Source organism: Stegastes partitus, unplaced genomic scaffold (assembly GCF_000690725.1).
Source record: "Stegastes partitus isolate 25-593 unplaced genomic scaffold, Stegastes_partitus-1.0.2 Scaffold704, whole genome shotgun sequence".
NCBI classification, from domain to species: Eukaryota; Metazoa; Chordata; class Actinopteri; family Pomacentridae; genus Stegastes; species Stegastes partitus.
The window spans coordinates 22296-44835 of record NW_007578435.1 but is presented as its reverse complement, the minus strand read 5'-3'; the positions used below and the strand labels follow the sequence as shown (position 1 = coordinate 44835).

At 39.8% G+C, this 22540-nt stretch overlaps 2 protein-coding genes across 2 annotated transcripts in view; both read left to right on the top strand.

Moving 5' to 3' along the window:
- Window positions 1-5576, top strand: part of srrm2 (serine/arginine repetitive matrix 2) — a 12074-nt gene extending 6498 nt beyond the window's left edge. Inside the window, 6 exon segments of the mRNA XM_008290927.1 lie at window positions 1-1597; window positions 2639-2744; window positions 2746-3398; window positions 3790-3864; window positions 4878-4985; window positions 5184-5576. Coding sequence (XP_008289149.1) covers window positions 1-1597; window positions 2639-2744; window positions 2746-3398; window positions 3790-3864; window positions 4878-4985; window positions 5184-5238 — 2594 coding nt within the window. The 3' untranslated portion in view covers window positions 5239-5576.
- Window positions 5577-7695: 2119 nt separating this feature from the next.
- LOC103363946 (ras-related protein Rab-35) lies at window positions 7696-21695 on the top strand. Its single transcript, XM_008290926.1, has 7 exons — window positions 7696-8058; window positions 11179-11812; window positions 16730-16780; window positions 17878-18001; window positions 18102-18226; window positions 18649-18773; window positions 19386-21695. Exons 2-7 carry the CDS (start codon window positions 11758-11760, stop codon window positions 19533-19535), a joined length of 630 nt encoding a protein of 209 aa, XP_008289148.1. The 5' UTR covers window positions 7696-8058; window positions 11179-11757; the 3' UTR covers window positions 19536-21695.
- The last annotated feature ends 845 nt before the right edge of the window (window positions 21696-22540 follow it).

The window sequence follows — 22540 nt, the reverse complement described above, 5'->3', positions numbered from 1 at the left end:
TAGATGTAGAGAAAAGGAGGCGTTCAAGGAGTGCTGAGATGGAAAAAAGAAGGCGTTCAAGAAGTGTGGACATTGAGAAACGAAGGCGTTCAAAGAGCCCAGAGATGGCCAAAAGGAGGCGATCAAGGAGTGTAGACATGGAAAAAAGGAGGCGTTCAAGGAGTGTAGAATATGAGAGGGAAAGAGCGAGGCGTTCAAGGAGCAAAGAAAAAGACAGGGAGAGAGGGAGGCGCTCCAGAAGCAGAGATGTGGAGAAAGTGAGGCGTTCTAGGAGCAGAGAAAAGAGGGACAAAGGAAAGGAGAGCGTTCCTCAGCGAACCAGACATGACTCCTCTTCATCTCCTTCTCCTCCTCCTCCTTCTCCTCCACCTCCTCCAAGGCAGGAGAGTCGGAGAGAAAGGAGCAGAGATGCCGACAGGAACAAAAAGACGAGACACGACTCCTCATCTCCTTCGCCGCCGCCACCACCACCGCCTGAGAAGGAAAGGTTGAGGAGGGAGAGGAGCGGCGAGAGGGAGCGCCGGACTGAGCGAGATCCGCCTTTGAGGAGTGACAATAGGAGGAGGCCGGAGAGGGAGGCGTCTCCTCGCCAGCACAAAAACGTCAGCAGGCGGGACGGAAACCCGTCGCCATCGCCCGTCGCCAATGGACGCCAAAGAGAACGGGAGGGCGAAAGGAGACGAGAAGCCAACGTGGAGGTCGCTAAGCAGAGAGAACAGGACAGAGAAGGAGGCAGAAGACGAGAGGAGGTGGTCAGGTCTTCTACAGACAGCAGGAGAGAAGGATCCAGACCAGCAGAGAAGGTCAGGAGCGAAAGACCAGAGGTAAACGAAAGGCAGGAGAAGGAGAAACCCGAGGAAAAGCTGACGAAACAGGCCGAGAAAAAACGAGAGAGCAGCAGCAGCAGTAGCAGTAGCAGCAGCAGTGGTAGCAGCAGCAGTGGCAGCGACAGCGACAGCTCCTCGTCTTCCTCCTCTTCGTCATCCTCCTCGTCCTCCTCTGAAGACGAAGGGGAAGCCAAGAAAACTGGATCTGCGAGCAGTCCTGAGAAAAGTAGTCAGTCTGCCGTCGGCGCTGCGTTTCAGAGGTATTTAGCAAACGGTAAGAAGGAAGGTGTGGCTTCTGAAAGTGACGCTCCCAGACGGTTGCAGAGGGAAGCAGACAAACTTGAGAACCGACCCAAAGGCCAGGAACGCTACAGCCCCACCCAGGCCGACAGCCCCAGTCCACCTCCATCGCCCCCCAGAAGCAACAGGTACTCCCCGTCCGAGGCCAAAGCTGGGGGAAGGGACAGGGACGGATCCAGGAGGCCCACCAGGTCCAGCCCCTTGGCCAGGAGGTCACGCTCTCCTCCCCAGAGGACCTCCAACGCATCCCCAGCCCGTCGCACTCCACCGAGGCAGTACCAGGAACCACCGTCCAGGTCCCGAAGAGCTTCCCCTCCTCCAGCCTGGACAGACCGGGACAGAGACAGACAGAGAGACAGAGACAGGGACAGAGAGAGGGACAGGGTATTTAGGAGGAGCAGAACCAGGAGTCCAAGGAGGAGAAGCAGATCAAGATCCAGAAGTCCCAGGAGGCGCAGCCCCCCCAGCCGGTAAGACAAGAACTTTCTTCATAAACGTTCATATCTGAGCAGGGACACTGCAAACACACTTTTTCTGAGGTTTTTCTGTGTGTTACCGGCCAAATTGTATCAACACGTGCGCATACAGATGCAGAAAGCGTGGATTTGAAGGAAGGAAGGGCTGCAAAATTAAATCAATACTAATCACAAGCATGATTTTGGGTTCGTACAATTCTATTAATATGATTGGCTGCAGTATTTACATTGAAAGTGGTCCAGCTTTTAGAAATTGCACATCTGATGTTTCAACCAATCGATTGGTCCCGGGGAGAAAACTAATGTGGTTGTTATCTTTAGGCTAAGAGCTTCCTGCAAGCCTTATTAATATAAATGGAGTCTAAATCAACGTAAAAAGTTTATATTTGCAGCATATTAAATAATTTGAACTTGATTATGATCGACTGACGCGATGATCTGATTGCTTAGTGTTTTTTTTTTTGCTGTTTGCAAAGTTTACACTCCACGTTCTGAACAAAATGCAGAACCACAGACAATTTCTTTGACATCAGTTAGTTTGGAGTTGATTCCCGAAAGTTCAATATGCATTAAATTAATGTGTTGACAATTTACATCTCTTTTGTGTCCACATATTTTAATTTTGTTTCTCTTTATGCTCAGTCTGTATTTTTTAATGGTTCTGGTTCCATTTTGGTTATTTAGTGGTACAGTTGTGACGTTTTGTGTCTGATTTCATTCATTTCATTTGTTGGCACTTTGTCTTTTTGTAGTTGTTTTGTCCCCTTTTGGTCTTTGTGTCTCTTTGTGTCTCATATTGTTAAGTTTGTGTCTGTTTGTGGTTGGTTTTTGTTCCATTTTGATCATTTTGTGTCACATGTAACTATTTGAGTTTTTTTTGGTCCCATATTGTTAATTCTTTTGCATTTGAGTTACATCCCACTCACATTGACTGTGTGCAAGCAACATTTTTGTGTGTTAAATCATCCTCATCATGCCCTCTGACGTTCCTGGCTGCTCTGAAACTCACCTGTTCTTTATATTTTCCTCCTCCAGACCTCGTCGATCTCCTTCTCCTCAGCGACGAAGGAGAACCAGTCGATCCCTGTCCAGAGAACGAGAACGAGAGCGAGAGCGTGAACGAGAGCGTGAACGGGAGCGAGAGCGAGAGCGTGAACGAGAGCGTCAACTGGACCGTGAACAGAGAACGAGAACGTGAGCGTGAACGTGAACGTGAGCGAGAACGTGAACGTGAGCGTGAACGTGAGCGAGAACGTGAGAGAACCAGACAGAGGGAGGTAGAACAGCAAAGAGAGAGAGAAAAGGAACGTCTGCAGCCGAAAGATGTTCCTCCACCTCGCAGGTCCTCCTCTTCCTCATCCTCCTCCAGCTCCTCCTCTTCCTCCTCGTCCTCACCTTCACCGCCGCGAGAGAGAAAAGACACCAAAGCAGTACCTGAGAGTCAGGAGAAGAGGGAGGACAGGGAGCCGAAGAGTCGCTCCTCCAGAGACTCCTCCCACGCTCCGCCCTCAGGCCGGAGGAGCTCGCCGTCCCGAAGGTCTCCAGCCGGCAGCCAATCAGACGCCAAACAGCCGCCGAGAGGTGCGAGCAGGAAGCAGCCGTCGCCGCTAGTCCAACCGGCTCCACCGCCAGAGCAAACGGCCAGAAATAAGAGCGCCATGAACGGGAAGGAGGGAGGAGACAAGAAAGGCAGCAGCAGCTCCAGCTCCTCCTCATCGTCCTCATCATCCTCCTCTTCCTCGTCTTCATCCTCCTCTTCAGACAGCTCTGACTCTGAGGCAGAGCAGGAAAAAGGGTGAGCAGGAGACACAATATAACAGCTGCTGTTTTATAGATCAGTGCTTTCAGTGTTAATCCATTCTGCTCAAACATCTGTGATTTACTTAAGACTAAATCGTGAACTAGGAATACTTAACACAACTTAAATCTTTGCTTGATATATGAAATACTTATTTTAAAAAAACCTGCGAAAAGTGAGTCAATGGGCAGTTTGCTCTGAAATGTCTCGACATATCAATCTATCGTTTCTCTAATATCTTTTGAGACTATAACATTTTTAGACAAATCGGACCAGAAATAGTTTAATACGTGATGATTTGAAATGGAGTGACCTGATAAAGTAGCTTTAGGTGAGTTGCTGCTTAACTCCGTTCTAATTAATATTTATTACTGTTTCTTTTCAACAGGAAAACAGACAAAACTCAGAGCTCTCACTCCTCGTCCTCCTCATCTGACAATGAAAAGGAAACAACGAAAAAGAGGTGAGAAAAAGAGGAGCGATAAAAAGATGTTCTTTAGACTCTGAGCTTCAGCACATTTATCCTAAAACAGAATTTTAGCCAACAATTTATTGCTTTTAGCTCACTAGTTCTGACTTTTCGCTAACGGATGCTTTAAGCTGACTTTTAATTGCTTTTAGTCTACATTCAAATTTTAGCTATTTATTTACTCAGCTGTTTTTTGAGGATGCTTCCCGTGACGGTGATAAAAGCTTTGAGTAATAATCGAATCATCATAGTTTTTGATACACTCTCAACTCTCATTTGAGTACCAGCTTATATATTAGGGCTGGGTATTGTAGAGAACCTCACAATTCGATTCAAGTTCGATTCTTTGGGTAACAATGTGATATCGATTCGATTCAATATTGGTTGAAACACTTTGATATCGAGTCAAAATGCACAAATAATTCATTAGAGCACATGTTTATAATTTCAAAATAACCAGCCATGGTATAACTTATAACATGTTTTTACCAATAAAACATGAATTAGCACAATAATATGGGTGCTGAATATGGAGTGCAAAAGTCAAAAATATGACACACATGTAAGAGCCACTCTCTCTGCCAACTTCAACGACTCCAAAGCCACTGTCTTTACCTCTCCGTACACCTTCGGGACGGTGATTTCAGTCATGTTTGCGTGTTGCTGTGGCGTATCGGGGTTCGAGTGTGTGTAGCATCTTCTTAAAACCTGTGTTTTTCACGACACTGTACAGTCATAGGTCTTTGCATATGAAGACAGCCACAGACTCCGTTGTCTTCTGTGTGCGGGCAGAGCTTGCCGGCAGTTTGCACAGAAAGGACAGGACGGGTTAGGGGGTTGAATCGATTCAGAAAAGCCTCTGAATCGATATTGAATTGTGAAAAAATGTATTGCAATGCATTGATGAACTGATATTTTTATCCATTCATTAATCATTAGTTACACTGCAGCCATGTATCTTCTCACTGCGGTGCTGTAGTTTTAAGACTTGTATGTTTTCCTTACAGCCCTGTTCGGCCTCGTCGGGTTCCGGCTGATTCCCTGAGAGATTCTCGCTCACTCAGTTATTCTCCTCCCAGACACATGAGGGCAGCAGCGTCTTCGCCGAGTCGCAGGTCTGTAGACGCTGAACGAGTGTCATGTCCGACCATTAGAACATCCCTTTATTAACTGATTACGTATAGGTCTCTCATTGGATGTGGAAATATAAATAAATCTTGATTTGTACGTGCCACTGTTCAGCACCAATGTAAAAATGACGATGCTGGTGAGCTTTGATAAATTCTGCCTTCTTTGTCTTTTCTGTCGTGTAGAAGCGGCAGCAGACAGTCGCCGAGTCGCTCATCAGGCAGCCGACGAAGGAAATGATCCGACAGCTCGGCGACGCCACACTACTTCTTCTTCTTCTGTGTTGTTTGAACTGGAGGACAACATGGATTCAGAGCCAGCGGCCAGTAGATCTGTGGATGTCAGGGCTGACTCTTCCATTTCTTTTTATGAGCTGAATAAGAAGCATTCACAGTTAAGTAACACTGTCCCTCTGTACTTGTACTGTTTGTTGAGTTCTACCTGTAGATATGAGCTGTCTGTATTTTGGTTATTATCACGTAACAGATCCGCGATTTCCATTTAATGTGAACGGAAACATGTGGTTAATTTCTTTGTTGAAAATGATTAATAATAATAAAAGGCAATTGTACATTTTATTTGTGTGGGTTTTTTCAATTTTGTTGCTGTGCTGCAGTACATCAAACATAAAGCGGCTAGAACTGATATTGTATAAGAAATTAAATCCAAGTGTCTCTGATAGTGCAGAGAATTGGCTTTACGGTGGTTAAATGGAGTTATGTCTCAGTGTTTAGCTGTTAGACTGAGGTTTGGCTGCTATTTTCAGATAAAAGGCTCTAAAATATAACCAACTCTGTTAGAGACAATCTAAAGAGCATATTTTAGTATTGAGCTGCAAAAAAAAAACTCAATATTTTGCACAGGTGATGGTGGAGACCAAAAACATCAAAACAAGGATGAATACTGGACCTAAATCTGCCAAGCTGCAAAAGTGGATGATATAAAAAATATTAAAAACCCAAATTAACAGTGAATTAATCCCACAAACAACATCTATAAACGTGTATGTCCAAAACAGATGTCCAAATTAAAGACTCAATGCACCAAAACTGATCAAGAGAATTTTCAGTTCGGTCTGACTGCATGAAGTCATGTTATAAATTATGAATGATCCTGAGGAAACACTATTCCCTGTTTTGTATAATTTGGGTAAGGTGAGGGTGTCTTTTGTGGTCATTTTGTGTCTGTTATTTGTCCTTTTGTGTGTCTTGATGTTTGTTTTGCGTCTTTGTGGCCATTTTGGCCGCTCTGTGGTTATTTTATGTGTTCTTGTTCTCACTTTATGTCTTTTTGTGGTCATTTTGTGTGTTTTGTGTGCTTTCGTGATTATTTTTGTGTCTTTGTAGTCATTTTGTGTGTTTGTGTGTTCATTTTATGTCTTTGTTGTCAGTTTTTGTTACTTTGTGGAGCTAAACGAGGCTGATTAGATTGGATAGAACTTTATTGATCCCTACCAAAGGGATCAATAAAGTTCTGTCTAATCTGATCTGAATATTAAACTGAAGTCTGCCAAATGAATGATAATGTTCAGCTAAAACAGTGGATGATATAGAAACGTGAAAAAACCCACATCAACAGTGAACTGATCCCCCAAACAACAACTATAAATGTGTTGATGTAATAAAAAATAAACAACTTGCATCCAAATTACAGACTAAATGCAACAAAACTGATCACAGATGCAGTTCTGCCTTAAAGCATGAAAAACTTCAAATGAATTTGTGGGTGAAAAAGTTCACCTTCATCAACCTTTAACGCCTTAATGTGACCAGAAATAAATTTAGATGTAGACAATGTGTCAAGATACTGGATGGTATGTCACTGATGAACTGACAGTTTGTACATTCATATTCTTTCTTTGAGCTTCATCTCCAAAGATGCTATTTCTAAAGAACTCTACCAACCTTTAGCGAGGCTGACACTATCTATGGACGGAAATCTTACTCAGCATTAACTGACCGGATACAACTCAGCTGCTGTTGCAATAATGAAACTGGAATGAAGACATCGGCTGGGCGTTGATTCATTTACACAAATCTCACATGTTTGTGAACATCCAGATGTTTTCGTTAAAGACGAAACTGTCGACTAAAAGTCATGTCTTTTATTAATTTATTTGTCATTACTGACGACATTTACAATAAACTGTTTTATCAATGATTTTTTGAAAAAGACAAATTCAAACAGCAGAAAGTGAAAATTAACACTATGGCTGTGTTTTGAGTGTCTCTTAGTTTCCCTTTTGCTCATTTTGTGTCTCTTTGTTGTAATTTTGTGTGCCTTTGTGGTCATTTTTTGTCAGACTTTAAGTGTCTCTGGTTACTTTGTGTCTCTTTGTAATCATTTAAAGTCTTCCAGTCGCTGTTTTGCATCCCCTTTGCAGTCATTTGGCATGTCTTCGTGACCTTTTTTGTCTTTAGCTGTTTTGTGTCTCTTTGATGTAGTTTAGCTATAAATGTCTCTGCTTTATTTATTTATCTTCAAGTCATTATGGTTATTGTGTCCCACTTTGCTGTTATTGTGTCTCCCTTTGTGGTGGCTTTGTAGCTCTTTCTAGTGATTTTGTGTTTATTTGTGCTCAGTTGATTGATTTTTCATTAAGAAAAGTCCACTCCATTTCAAACAGAGGCTCTGGTCTGTAATCATGTCATCTTTGTAAGAGTTGAAAGCACGTGTAGTCAGAAATTCATTACCATTAATAAAACGGGTAAAATAATGTGATATTTTCTCATTTGAATAATTACATTCCCTCTTGAGGTGCATTAGGACTAAATCTGGAAGAAAGAAAAAAAGAAAAGAAAGAAGGAAAAAAACCCAAAAAAAACTGATGCAGGCCTCCTTGTTGACACAGCGGCTGCTCGGTGGCGGTTTCTCCCACATGACTTGAACGCGGCATCAGATGATGAGAGCGGGTCAGGCAGGTGTGGTCGGCAGGGAGACATTCCGACCGGAGCCGTGATCCAGATCCAGCGGGCTGCACCGGGACTCAACCAGCGTGTTAACGCAGGGGGCCGGAACCATGAGCCACCTACCGAACACAGAACCTTCCAGATAACCGAAGTAAGTTTTTAACGGGAGGCTGCTTCAAAGTTTCTCCGAGAAGTTTCCTGACGTCTGGGGAGGCAGGCCAGCGTCAGGCCCGGAGCCCGTCGCTCCAGACTGGATCTACAAATCTGGAAATTTTAACGTTTTCTTGCTTATCGGTGGCGATACACACATCAACAAACACAGATTAATACTTTTTAGACATTTGTATGTCTTCTCTGCTTCTCCGGCTACATTATCCACCTCTTAAAGTCTTTCGTTTTTGATGTAATTTGCAGTTTCACTCCGTTTATGCACCGGTCAGTGGTTTGGCAGTTTTAACTTGTTACCACTGGACTAAACGATACTTTTAACGGTTAGGGGGAAAAACGAAATTATCTCGATTTAATGTAAGCCGAATTGAGGAACGCATTTATGTCTTTATTCCCATATCCTCATAAACACTACAAATCCTTGGCATAACTTATTAAATTGAATTTTAGCTAAAAGCAACAATATTCGTAGAAAGTTTGGCAGTTCAACCATTTAAACATAGAACGGGTCGCACAAGGGGAAAGTGGGATAGTGTTGCCACAGTGGTGGGTCAAAAAATATCCACAGTTAACAGTTTAATGTTCGTTCATGACAGTTTAGTGCAACCATAGCAGGCAAAATCAGTTGTATCACCGACCTGCTAACGTTCGGTTTGGCTGTAAACCAAACTACGTTCAAAATCTAAGCAAACAAAATAGGAATCTGTTGCTAGATGTTTTTACCCCCATAACATTCAGGACTTGGGGTTGTTCCTCGAAGTTTATGTACTATACTTCAATTCGTCGTCTATAGACCTACCACATTGGATTAAAATACACTTTTAATGCATACATTGCTGTTATCCATTAAAAGGACAACGTCTCACAAACTGCCAAAACTCTCACTCAAATTTGAATATTTATACACATACATTTAGTAGCATAATGTAAACCGAAAGAACGATAACAAATGCAAGACTTTAGAAATTGTTGAGCTTTGTTTTTTAAGTTTTTATTAATTGCTGACACATAAAGAGTTTTTTTGAAATAGCTGTTTTTAAAGCGGCTATTCGCGTTGCCCTCCTCCCACTAACAAGGCAGCAAACTGGGGGTAGGTTAGCTCACATTAGCACGGTCCTAGCCTGACTCCACTATTTGTCCCAGTGAATTTAGATTGGACCGGGAGGAAAAAAAAACTATGCTATTTAATAGTGGAACTGTTTAGTGAAGGTTAATTGTTGGTTGAATCAGCGACCTGTAGCCCTCAATTAATGCTGTTTCCGGACGAATTTTACACCAAACTTTGTATAAAATCTCGACAAAAAAATCTGTCTATGTCCGAAGTGCGTCTTCCTCATATTGTGCATTTAAATAGTTATTTTGTTCTTAAACGTTATGTATGACACTTTAATTCGTCATCATTAGTTATACAATAATGCACTAAATTAAAGTTGTAGTAAACTGCTGTACTTTACACAGCTGTCGTCTCTTAAACGCGCAGTGCAAATCTGGTGCAAAATGCTAAAACTGTGACACAAATGCACTACTTTTCATCGGAATGATTCGAGTTTGAGGGACGTACTGTAAGCCGAATGAAGGATAACAATAATAAGACTTAGTAAAGTGTGATGAATTAATGTTATATTCTATATTCTCTGCCGTCTACACAAAGAACAGTTTAATTCCCACTTTTTAAAGCGGCGTTTCGCCTGCATGCAAACCAAAGAAAAAACTGCTTCTCGGATGTGGTCATTTTTACTAAAACAACACAGTTTGGGGAAAATGGTGTAAGCCGAACGAAGGACAACAAATACAAGATTTCGGTAATTGTGGCGTTTTAATGTTTACGCCTTTAATCTTTGCTGTCACATCAAGAATCTCTTAAATTGCTTTTTTGTAAGGCGGCGATTCGCGTTGCCCTCGTCCCACGAACAAGACAGCGTCCCGACGCTAGGTTAGCTCACATTAGCAAGGTCCTAGCCTAGTTCCGGTGTTTTTACTCAATGATTGATAGTAACGTCGTATAAAAGAAGATGTTTATTGCTAGACAAGGACATATGTTTCAAAGGTTTATTGCTAGTTCATTCAGCGACCTGTGAATGCCCTTTCCGCGTCGAGGAAATTTTATGCCAAACTGCGTTCAAAATCTCGGTAAGAAATCAACTTCACTAGTGTGTCTGTCGGCAAGTGTGTTTTTGCCCAATTACTATACACAGTTTTGGTATTTGTCCGCAAACCTTCCGTATTATACTGAAATTCGTCATCTGTAGCAAATAACAAGGCACTGAAATAAAGTTATAGTACATAAATCACTGTACTTTAAACAGTTGTCCTCTATTAATCGCGCGAAGTCTGCTGCAAAATGCGAAAACTGTGACATAAATTTGATATTTTTTATTTAAACAAATGCACTTTGGGGGACACAATGTAAGCCGAATGATTAATAACACGTAAAACAGTCCGCAAAAAGTAGAGGTTTATTGTTTTAAGCCGTTATTATTTGCTGTCACACAAATATTACTTTAATTGACACCTTTTAAAACGGCGATTTGCGTTGCGCTCCTCGCACTAAGTCTTGACAGAGCAGCTTGAACTGCTTCTCAGATTTGGTATTTTGTGTTAAAACAACTACAGTTTGGGTGACCTAATGAAAGCCGAATGATTAATAACAAGTAAAATACTCAGTGCAGTGTGGAGTTTTATTGTTTTAAGCTGTTAATATTTGTTGTCACACAAATACTCCGTAAACTGCCACTTCTCAAAGCGGGGATTCGCGTTACCCTCCTCCCACGACCAAGGCAGCATTCCCGGGATAGATTAGCTCGCATTAGCAAGGTCCCAGCCTTTCCTGTTTTCATGGAAACAGTCCTAACGTTAGCCAGCTTAGATCCAGTGTTTTACTAAATGCATTTATGTTTAAGGCAGTCAGTAAAGGGCAATAACGGGTTGACAGTGTGACCCAGCTCAGATGGGGGTTGGATAAAGCAGGATGAGGAAGTTATATTTAGTGACTCAGCTGTTGTTTGAGGAGCAGGCGGGAGGTAAGGAGGGGAAAGGCTGCACACAGCAATCAAAAATGATTTGCTCTAACCTCTTATTACCTTCCCTCCCTGTCTTTGTTCAGCACCTTGCAGGCTGAAGCCCTCCTGGGATGAAACTGGGAACCAGAGGAACTAAAGGGATCGAACTCAAAGGGACCTCTGCAGATGTGACACTGCTTTTTTAAAATACTGGGATGGAGTTCAGGGTAATAACTGATAACAACTGGATTAATGATCAGTGCATCAGCAACAAAATGCCAAACCCGGAGATGTGAGGACTTGCTGTGGGAGTGTTACTGCTGCACTGATACAACAGAGCTGGAAATCCCCTGCAGGAGAGTCACTGGGTGGAACTGGAACTAAGGTGGAACCACGCAGCCGCTCTCGGCCGTCAAGCATGAATCATAAGTGCACAGCTCTCCAGAAGTGCTACACATTCTGCCGGCTGCTGCGGTTTCACCCTGAAACCAACCAGGATGATGTGAACGCCTGAACTGAAACTCAGAAAGTGCAACTGGAAATGTTCTGGCAGGAGAAACGCTCCTGTGCTGCTCTGAGCTGGTAGCAACTACACAAACTCTGCATGTTCGCTAGGAGAGAAGGAATCGTCGCCTCCTCCTATGAAACTGGTTTTACTTGGAAGTTGAGTTTGAGGCGTCCAGATGGCAGGAAAAGACTACAATCATCTGTTTAAGCTGCTGATCATCGGCGACTCCAGTTAGTGCATCATTTATAATCCATCTGCATCCAGTTCATGGAGGGCTGAACATACAAGTGGCTTTAAAGGACAATTCTGGCTTGTTTCAACCTGCTTTATTTCCCATTAATGTGCCAAAACAAACCAGAATTATCCTTTAACACTTTCTGCCTGCAAAACAACACATTCGTACCACATACACAGGTGGACAAAATTGTCGATTAATGAAAGAAAAACCCACAACGGTCACAGAAATAACTTGAATCTGACAAAAGTAATAATAAATAAAAATTCAGTAAAACTTAAACAATGAAATTCAGACATTGCTTTTGAACCATGGTTCAATAGAATTATTTTAAAAAATAAACTCATGAAACAGGCCTGGACAAAAATGATGGCACCCCTAGAAAAGACTGAAAATAATGTGACCACAGGGACATGATCAATCAAGGTGTGTCCTCTAATTAGCATCACAGGTGTCTACAAACTTATAATCAGTCAGTTGGCCTATTTATAGGGTTACAAGTAGTCACTGTGCTGTTTGGTGACATGGTGTGTACCACACTAAACATGGAGCAGAGGAAGAGAAGGCGAGAGTTGTCTCAGGAGATTAGAAAGAAAATTATCGACAAGCATGTCAAAGGTAAAGACTATAAGACCATCTCCAGGCAGCTTGATGTTCCTGTGACTACAGTTGCACATATTATTCAGAAATTTAAGATCCATGGGACTGTAACCAACCTCCCTGGATGTGGTCGCAGAAGGAAAATTGATGACAAATCAAAGAGACGGATAATACAAATGGTACCCAAAGAGCCCAAAACAACCTCTAAAGACATGAAAGGTGAACTCCAAGGTCAAGGTACATCAGTGTCAGATCACACCGTCTGTCATTGTTTCAGTCAAAGTGGACTTCATGGGAGCCGACCAAGGAGGACATCATTGTTGAAAACAAATAATAAAAAAGCCAGACTAGAATTTACCAGACTGCATGTTGACAAGCCGCCAAGCTTCTGGGAGAATGTCCTATGGACAGGCGAGACAAAACTGAAACATTTTGGCAAGGCACATCAGCTCTATGCTCACAGACGCAGAAATGAAGCATATCAAGAAAAGAACACTGTCCCTACTGTGAAACATGGAGGAGGCTCTGTTATGTTCTGGGGCTGCTTTGCTGCATGTGGTACAGGGTGTCTTGAATCTGTGCAGGGTACAATGAAATCTCAAGACTATCAAGGTATCCTAGAGAGAAATGTGCTGCCCAGTGTCAGAAAGCTTGGTCTCAGTCGCAGGTCATGGGTCTTGCAACAGGATAATGAGCCAAAACACACAGATAAAAACACCCATGAGGAAAACATTGGACTATTCTGAAGTGACCCTGATCTAAATCCTATTGAACATCAGTGGAAGGAGCTGAAACATGCCGTCTGGAGGAGGCACCCTTCAAACCTGAGACAACTGGAGCAGTCTGCTCATGAGGAGTGGACCAGAATACCTGCTGAGAGGTGCACAAGTCTCATTGACGGTTACAGAAATTGTTTGTTTGCAGTGATTGCCTCAAAAGGTTGTGCAACAAAATATTACGTCAAGGGTACCATCATTTTTGTCCAGGCCTGTTTCATGAGTTAATTTTTTAAAATAATTCTGTTAAACCACGGTTCAAAAGCAATGTCTGATTGTCATTGGTTAGTTTTCATAGAATTTTTATTTATTCTTACTTTTGTCAGATTCAAGTTATTTCTGTGACCGTTGTGGGTTTTTCTTTCATTAACCGAGGGGTACCAACAATTTTGTCCACATGTGTAATTTGATTAATCACAGGAATATGATGTGCTCAATCTGGTTGTGTCTCCCAAACTTTTCGGCCTTTGACCACCAACCTCACATAACCTGACACTTACAACATCCAATATCCCCAGAGGAGGTCAGATTTAACTAGTATTTTTTATTTTTTTTTGGTAATGTCTAAGACCTTTTAGTGTTTTACTTTATTCTTTAGGTTATCAAATAGCTTTAATGAACACATAAAATGAGGTAAATGAAATGAAAAATACTTTATTTATCATTATAATTTATCATCATTATAAAGTCTGAACATTAAGGCAGCAAACAGCACTTTATTTAATTACTTACCCACATCGCCGATCAACTATTTAGTGTTTAAAATATCTAAAAACTGAAAAATGCCAGCAACCATCCCCAATAGTCAAAAACACCTAACAAATTAAGTATCATATAAAAATGGTGAAAATCAAAAACATGTTCACATTAGTGAAGTGAACTCGGACACATGCTTGTTTCTGAACAGTTTTTATTTTACTTGGTTCAGATTAGAACATGTGGACATCCCTCGTCTTCTGCAGGCTGATGTTCTGTCCTTTTCCTCAGAATACCACAAGAGTAAATACTGAAATAAGAGAAGAAAAGCTCCACTGATCTTTCTGGAACATGAGCTCGTGTGCTGAGATACACTTCTGATTTACCAAAAACGTGCTATTAAGGTGTAAGTTGTAATGTTAGGATTTGTAAATTTGTATTGTACATGCTAAATTTGCACATATAAAAACCAAATGATTTGCTCTAAAAGATCACGCCGTGTTAAAATATCTTGTTCTACTTATTGGAAATGGCGGCCATCTTGAAAAAATGCTCCTGTTTTGAAGGTTTGTGTGACTAATATTATTTTTGATGCTTTTATGACAAAATCCACAATTCTCCTGATATTTGCAGTTTTCAGCTTTACTTCTGAACTCTATACAGGAGAAGAGGTTTAAAAACCAGCCAGTGAGCTAAAGTTGCTGCTCAGTATGTAAATGTTTGTGCACAGGTTAGTCTGAGGATTCTTTAGATGCTTTAGGTGCTGATTTACTCTGATTTCTATCAGGTTGGTGAAGGATGAAAAGTTATGAAAGCTCTCTTGTCTTTCCTCTTTTTTCCACTTAAAAACATTCTTATATGTTGTAAATAGACTCAAAAATCGAACTAGCAATTTAATTTTTCAACCAGTTTTGTTGATTAGTTTCATTTAGTCAGTATATTAGACACTTCAGTTCGTCAAATAATCAGAAATATAAAGAAAATGCAGCGATTTGTGCCAAATACAGCATCCAGAACCCAACAAACACTCCGAAATGATTAAATAATGAGTGAATTTGTTGAATGACTGTAAATAAATCGCAGCCTTTTTCCGAATTATAGATTTTTTAAAGCTAAAATAGCAAAAATTCTCAAGTAGCAGCTTCGCAAACATTAATACGAGCTAGTTTTGTTGTTTTCTCAGACTGCAAACTCAAATTTTGGCATTTTAACTGTTGGTCATACAAACTGAAGCACTTAAGAGGCATTACATTGGACATATTTGTCTATTTTCTGGCATTAAAACACTAAAATAATATAATTCTCAGATGTGTTGATAATCAAAGCAATTGCAATTGAAAGTTATTGATTAAAGGCACAAAACTTTACAATCAAGTGACATTTAATATTCCAACACCTACAGCAACAGCTCCGGGGTTTGTAATCGGTATACATGCACAGAAAAACAGTGTTTTCTAATCTTTTCTGTTCGGTACAGATTCATTGATTCAGTGATAATTTACAGTAACCTGGAGCTTCACAGGCAGAAATCCATCCTGACCGGGATGATTTAAAGCTGATGACTCACTGTAGGTCACCTTCATGCGAGTTATTTTTGCTCAGCGATTAGATTTCATCGCTGTGCTGCAGCCGAGCTTCACCTGTGGATGGTTTCAAGAAGAATTCAGTTGCATGCAGGCGACAGATTCAGACACGTTTCCTCCAGAATCATCTCAGAATCTTTCGTTGATAAAGTTTCCCAGAGCTTCATTTGCAAACAGGCTCAGCAGGTCACGTCTGGTCTTGTTTTAACAAACCATTGAAATGAATTAACCCACTTATTGAAGCTTTGACTCATCAGACAGGCTGCCATTTAATGGAAACCTTTTGGATGATTATGTTTTAAAGCAATAACAGAAAAAAAATCTCCATTAACAGCTTCTGAAATGTGAATATTGGATAGTTTTATTTTTTTCTGACAGTAAACTCAAAACTTGGGGTATTTTGACTGTTGGTTGGACAAACTGAAGCAGTTTTTTGTTCATCTGGACTTTCTTTTATTCAGCGTAATGAGCATTTTAGTTCATCAAATGATCTGAAATAACAGATACGGAGTCCAGAACGTAACAAACACTCGACTAAATGAGTGGATTTGTTGATGTACTAAAATCTAATGACAACCTTTGTGATATTGATGATTTTTTTAAGCAAAAAAAGCAAAAACAATTCTCTGGTAGCAGCTTGTCAAATGTGTCTTTTACCTAGTTTTCTTATTTTCATGAACAGTGAACTAAAATGTTGAGCATTTTGACTGTTGGTGGGCAAAATGAAGACATTTGTATTAATTGGAGTTTCATTTGCTCAAATATTATAGACGTTTTAGTTCAGTGAAACATCAGAAATAGCACGAAAATACAGAGATTTCACAACCAGCCCACACATCAAATGGTTCATTCATTCATTTATCAGATTTTTTGTCTGAATTTGAACGTCAGACAGCAAAACGTTTTGTTGCATCAGTTTGTGATAAAGCAAATGCGAGAATTCTACATTTTTTTGGACATATTTTCTCATATTACGCTTTTATCATCAAACTGGGTAAAGTAATGTCAATTTTCTGCAGATAACTTCATGCTGTGTTCTGCAGGTTCTCTCTAGATTGTCTTTTTAATCCCACACCTAACGCTCACATATTTCTACTGTGAGTTCAACCTTTGCTCTGATTCCTCGCTTTGTTTCACTTTTCTTATCTGGCCTCCTCCTCCTCCTCCTGTACGTTTTACTGGCAGCCGATGAGCCACTGAGGTCTTATTCAAAGTGAGTTGTTTTTATTTTTCTAATCAGCTCCGTTTCCTCCTCAGATGTGGGGAAAAGCAGCCTCCTGCTCCGCTTTGCAGACAATTCCTTCTCTGGTGAGTTAACACGACTTTATTCACACATCAAGACTTTACTCTGAGGCAGAGGAATCCAGTGTCTGCAGGTTTATTAGAGCTGTTTGAACTATCCAGAGTTTCCTCTAAAAGTCTCCACATACTCATAGACCAAGACCCACAGAACAGTAGAAAAACACAAACTCCAACACAGAGCTTCGTCTAAATGTCTTTTACTTAAGTTTTACCTGTTTGATTAATTAAAGGACAGATTTCAACATTCATCCTGATAATTGGTCACAAAAATCCTTTGTACTATTCATAAATGACAGCCCTCCTGTTATAGAGGGCAAAACATGTAAATAAATGAATGAAAAATATATTTTAGTAAGGAAATAATTAAATGATGAATTTATTTTTACATTTCTGTACATTTGGCTTTTATATTGGCTATTTCTGTATTTCTACGAATTAGTTTTTTTATCGTATTTCATTTATTTATTTATTTACGTGTGTGTTTTCTTCTACATTCACTCTTTTAATTTATTTCTAGATGCATGTATGTATTTATATTTAGAAATTTTAATATTTCTGCACATTTATTTATTTTTTTATGTATTTCTACTTTCACTTCTGTATCTGTTTATTTTCTTCTTTATGTCATTCAAACATTTACTTATATTTCTTATTTTAGTTAACTTGCTCTATAAAAATGCAAAAATTAACCCTAGAAAGGAATGTAATTATATCCATATCATTACCAAAATATATTTGCTATTTTATTTATTTCTGCATTTCTGTACAGTATGACATTTTCACTTAGGGGTGTACTCACTTTTGTTTCCATTAATGGCTGTGTATTGAGCTATTTTGAGGGGACAGTACATTTACAGTTATACAAGCTGTACACTGACTTCTTTACATCGCAGCAAAGTGTCATTTCTTCAGTGTTGTCCCATGAAAAGATATCATAAAAATATTTGCAGAAATGTAAAGACTTTTGAGACATACTTTGTATATATTTATATATTTCTACATATTTTGCCATTTTTTTGGTTTGTTTTTCCTACATTCATACACTGTTTTGCCTCTTTGTGGTGTGTTTCTGTGTAATTCTGATTCTGATTCGTGTCCTGCAGGCAGCTACATCACCACCATCGGCGTTGACTTTAAGATCCGGACGGTGGACATCGACGGAGAACGAGTGAAGCTGCAGATTTGGGACACGGCGGGACAGGAGAGGTTCAGAACCATCACCTCAACGTAAGAACATACAAACTGAGACTTCGTTTTCTCTGCAGGACTGAACATTAAACTGTGGTGCCATCAGCTTACTCTGCTTTATCTGTGTCTTTATCTCCAGTTACTACAGAAACACCCACGGTGTCATCATTGTTTACGACGTGACAAATCCAGAGTCTTTTGTAAATGTAAAGAGGTGGTTAAACGAAATCTCCCAGAACTGCGACAACGTCTGCAAGATTCTGGGTACGTCAGACAAACTACTAACAGAAACTCTTACTTTCAGTGAGTTACATGAAAAAAATCACTTGTGTCTGTTCTGCAGGATAAGGACTATTGTAAGTGCGATGGGGTTCCCTGGCCAAAAAAAACTGTAATTGTAAATTTGTGTAGAATTCTTCTGAGAAAAGGTCCCTTTTTCTTTGTAATTTCTCTGGTTTTGTTAAACTTACGCTTTCCTTTATGAGCTGTGATGTTGTTCAGAATGAACCAGAAAATAGTCGGATTATACTTTTATTCTACAAAAAACAACCCTTACAAACTTAGAATTTCCCATATTTGTAGTTATACTGAGCTGAGTTTATATTAATTACCAACTGCAGGTGCTGTCCTCAGTAGGGGCTGCAGCACAGAGGTTAAAACATGTTTTGTCCTGCTGCTTATTTTAGTGGGAAACAAGAACGACGACCCTGCCAGGAAACAGGTGGAGACCCAGGACGCTGTGCGTTTTGGGGAGTCGGTGGGCGTTCGCGTCTTCGAGACTAGTGCCAAAGAGAACGTAAATGTAGAAGAAGTAAGTCAAGGATATTCCTATTTTTCAGAATTCACAAAGTTGTATTTGGTGTATTTATACTCATTTTTGTCTTGCTGTCAATCATTATCTATCGTTATTGGTGTATCTTCGCACGTATAGTTATTGCTCTACATTTTCACATTTTACTCCCAAGTGAATCCCTCAGAACTGTTAGAAATCCTGTGTGATTTATTATTTTCATTATTTAACTGTTCATCTTTAACAATATTCTGCTGTCAAAATGCCAACAAATTATGAGAGGCTCAGTTTTTTAAAAACATTTATCTGAAACGTCTGCAGGGTCGGTGATATCTAAAGTTTTCTTCTTAATGAAAATTCTACAAGGCAGTGTTGTGATACATCGTTTGACCTGATGGTGGCGGCGTTATCTCACTGTTTAAATAAGTAAACTCAGACACACTGATACCAAAGTCAGTAACATGATGCTGCAGCACCTCAGTGTCAGGTTTAGTGCAGAACAGCATTTTAGGGGTTTGCTTAGAGATAAATCTGAGGGATCCGCTCCGAAAAAGTTGCAGCAACAAGATCCTAATATCCGACCAAAGCATGTTGAGAAACTCCTGAAGAACCAGTCTGTTTGGTTTTGTTCAGATGTTCATGGCCTTCACCCACATGGTTCTCCGGGCCAAGAAGCAGAGCCAGAACCGAGCCGAGAGGGAACGAGAGAGGGAGAAGGACACGGTGAACATCAACGCCCAGAGAGACCGAGACCGCAGGAAGAGAGGGAAGAAGTGCTGCTGAGGCGCCGCCCATCCACCGACCCAAAAACATGAACTGCATCCGGATCAGATCGAAGCCTTCGGAGCGATTCTTCATTTACTGCAAAACCTAAAGTGAGGGAGTTTCAGTCTGCAGCACTGAAGCATGAAGCAGCTGGGAGTTAAAGGATCATTCTGGTGTTTTTTCACATGTTTAAAGGTGTTTGTTCTGCTGGTTGTGGAAGATGGAGGCTGGATATCAATGTTCTCATCAACTCCTCACTGCACAAACGTGATGTGAATCTCTAGTCTTTATCCGCGTCGATTGTGGGGAAGTTTTGAGGGTTAAAATATGAATTCCGCACAATTTAGCAGCGTTCAAAGTCATATAAGATGACGGAAACCTGAACAAAAACCCTGTCACTCTCAATTTTTTCTGCTTCCTCAGTAAATTTGCAGCCATTCTGGTGATTTTGGTGAACAAGATATTGATTTTGTCTCAAGTTGGAAATATCAAAGGAAATATCAGCCTGTTTGCTTGTGGATGTTCCTGCTTCTTGCATGAAGGCGAACAATCTCTAAAACATCTAACTTCTTGTTTTCGTGCCAGCATCATTTTTGATTCCTACGAAATCTACTGGTTGCATTTGGGAATAATTATTCTGATTTCAGTGACCTCTCAGCTCTGCACTTTGTCCTTGTCATCTGCTGAAAAATGGCTAAATTATCTCTGTGGTGGTTCTTGTGCTAGAACTGAGACATCTGCAGATTACTTTTGTGATTAATTATTCAGAAAACTTGTTGAATCTCTTGCTGACGTCCTCAGATGAGTGTAACCCGGAATATTCAGTTTACAGTTACGTGGGCACAAAGTAAATCCTGGAGCCTGCAGACACTCACATAAAGGGATTGTTTCTATAATACTTTGTTTTTTCTCTCAGTAACCTGAGATGTGAGTTTTGTAATTATAGGAGGAGTTTGTAAACCCTCATCTGTGTCTGTCAGGCACAAATCTGCATCTCTGAAAACTAAATGACTCACCGACTTCTGCGGAGTCTGATTAGATCGACTGAAGCTTCTTTATTCCTGGATGCATCAGTAACGCATCTGATATTGAAGCATGGCACCTTTAAATAATTTCAGTTCAGTGTCGGGAGGCAGAACAGCTGCAGATGTGTAAAAAAAAAAAAAATCCTCACATTTAGGCTGCAGCTGATTGTTCCCACTGTTGATTACTGTCTGGATTTATCAATTATTTGGTCTTTAAAAGTCAGAAAATGTTGAAAAATGTCCATCAATGTTTCTCAAAGCCAGAGAATTCCAAAGATATTGAGTTTAGTGTCACAGAGGAGGAAAGAAACGATTAAATGTTCACATTTTAGAAGCAGCAGCCACTGAATTTAGAATGTTTTAATCTATAAATAACTTAAACTGATTGATTGTCTGAATAGTTGAGGATAAATTTAATGATCGACAACTAAGCGATTAGTCGTGCAGCTTTACACATGGGCTTTACTGTCTGAGTGTTTTCTCCCAAACCAATGTTCATATTCGTCAGAGGAAAATTTCAGAAAATGTGACGTTTGAGGGCGTTTGTAGAATATTTGGTTTGAGTTTTTCTTTCAGAAACACCTTAAAAATGTACCAGTGATCCGAAAAATTCTGTTTCATATTCTTAATTATTTTAGGTTTTGCTTTTATGCTCCCCAGAGGATGAATACTTGACTTTTCTTTGTGCAGCAGAAAAAATTAGCAACCAGATTTCAGTTTCAACTCGACAGCTGCCTAATAATCAAACTAAAGGGAATTTAAGTCGTATGTGTTTTGTTAAAATCTGTTTAAATCGCTAAACTTGGGAAAACCTGAAAATCGAGCTCTCTTTCCTGTGCCGCTACAAAATAAAAGCATAAAAATGCTAAAAATGCACAGAATAATCGCTGGCGTTGCCTGACATGTGGGTTACAACAGTGATGTTTCATATTTTAGTGCAAAAACACCTGAATGTTCCTGTACCTTTAACTCCTGCTGTTTTCTGCTCATGTTTGTCTTAATCCAGAACACGTATTTAACTCTGAAAGGGAACTGACGATACTAAAACCTAACAGGAGTGAAGAGTTAAACTCCACCGTACAGTCCAAAGTGTTTTAATGTGTTTTAATGTAAACTGAAATGTGTCTGAATCTAAATAAAGCAATAAAGCCAGTGATTGTCAACCATAATTAATGTAAAATAAAGAATAAAGTTGAAGCTGCTTCTGTTGATTAAATTAAAACCAATATTTTGCTATTAAATTTGACCTTTATTCTGAAATACAGTGAATTTAGTCCTCCAGACGACTTTTCTAATTGTGTAGTTTTCAGTAGTATTTTCTGTATGTGAGTTTAAAACTAGTTCAGCTTTAAGAGCTGCTGATTCTCTGCAGCTGCAACTGAAAAATACACAAACTATATTTAAAAATCTTAAACTTTCTTCTAGCTTCCTTGTGATTATTTGGAAATTAAATAACAGCAGTGATGGAGAAAGATTCAGATACTGAAGGATAAATAGCATCAAAATGTGTTTTAATGTCAGTTTTAAGCACAGAAAAATCACCTCTGTGCCTGTTTTTTCTCAGTATTTTATTACTTAGAGACTTTTTTAGTCATTAAATCTACAAAAAATACAACAGTACGAGAAGATTATTGTTATATGACATTTATATAGTTGCTAAAAATCAAATGCAGGAATGTTTAATAAGGTTGTTTAGTAGTTTTTTTGTTTTAAAAATGGAAAGTATTATAAATGCTAAGACCGAGTTGCACTAATGAGTTTTAATTGTTAAACCTGATTAAATCCTGGTTTAACTTTAAATTAAGTTGCCTCAAACTTGAAAATAAGTTTGGGGGTGTGTTGATCCATAAATCCTGCCACAAGTTAAGAGATGCTAAGCAGAGGTTACGTTTGTGCACCTCTTTAATACCTACAAGGTCTTGACAACACAAAAATGAATTGTTTTCTTTCTTTAATAATTTATTTTGATCTTAATTTGGGTAAATAAATACCTCCTTA

Bases quoted from the DNA above. Each gene is read 5' to 3' on its own strand.
- LOC103363946 (XM_008290926.1), top strand. From the start codon at position 11,758: ATGGCAGGAAAAGACTACAATCATCTGTTTAAGCTGCTGATCATCGGC. The intron at 16,781-17,877 runs GTGAGTTAACAC...CGTGTCCTGCAG, and splicing joins TGCAGACAATTCCTTCTCTG to GCAGCTACATCACCACCATC. The intron at 18,002-18,101 runs GTAAGAACATAC...CTTTATCTCCAG, and splicing joins TTCAGAACCATCACCTCAAC to TTACTACAGAAACACCCACG.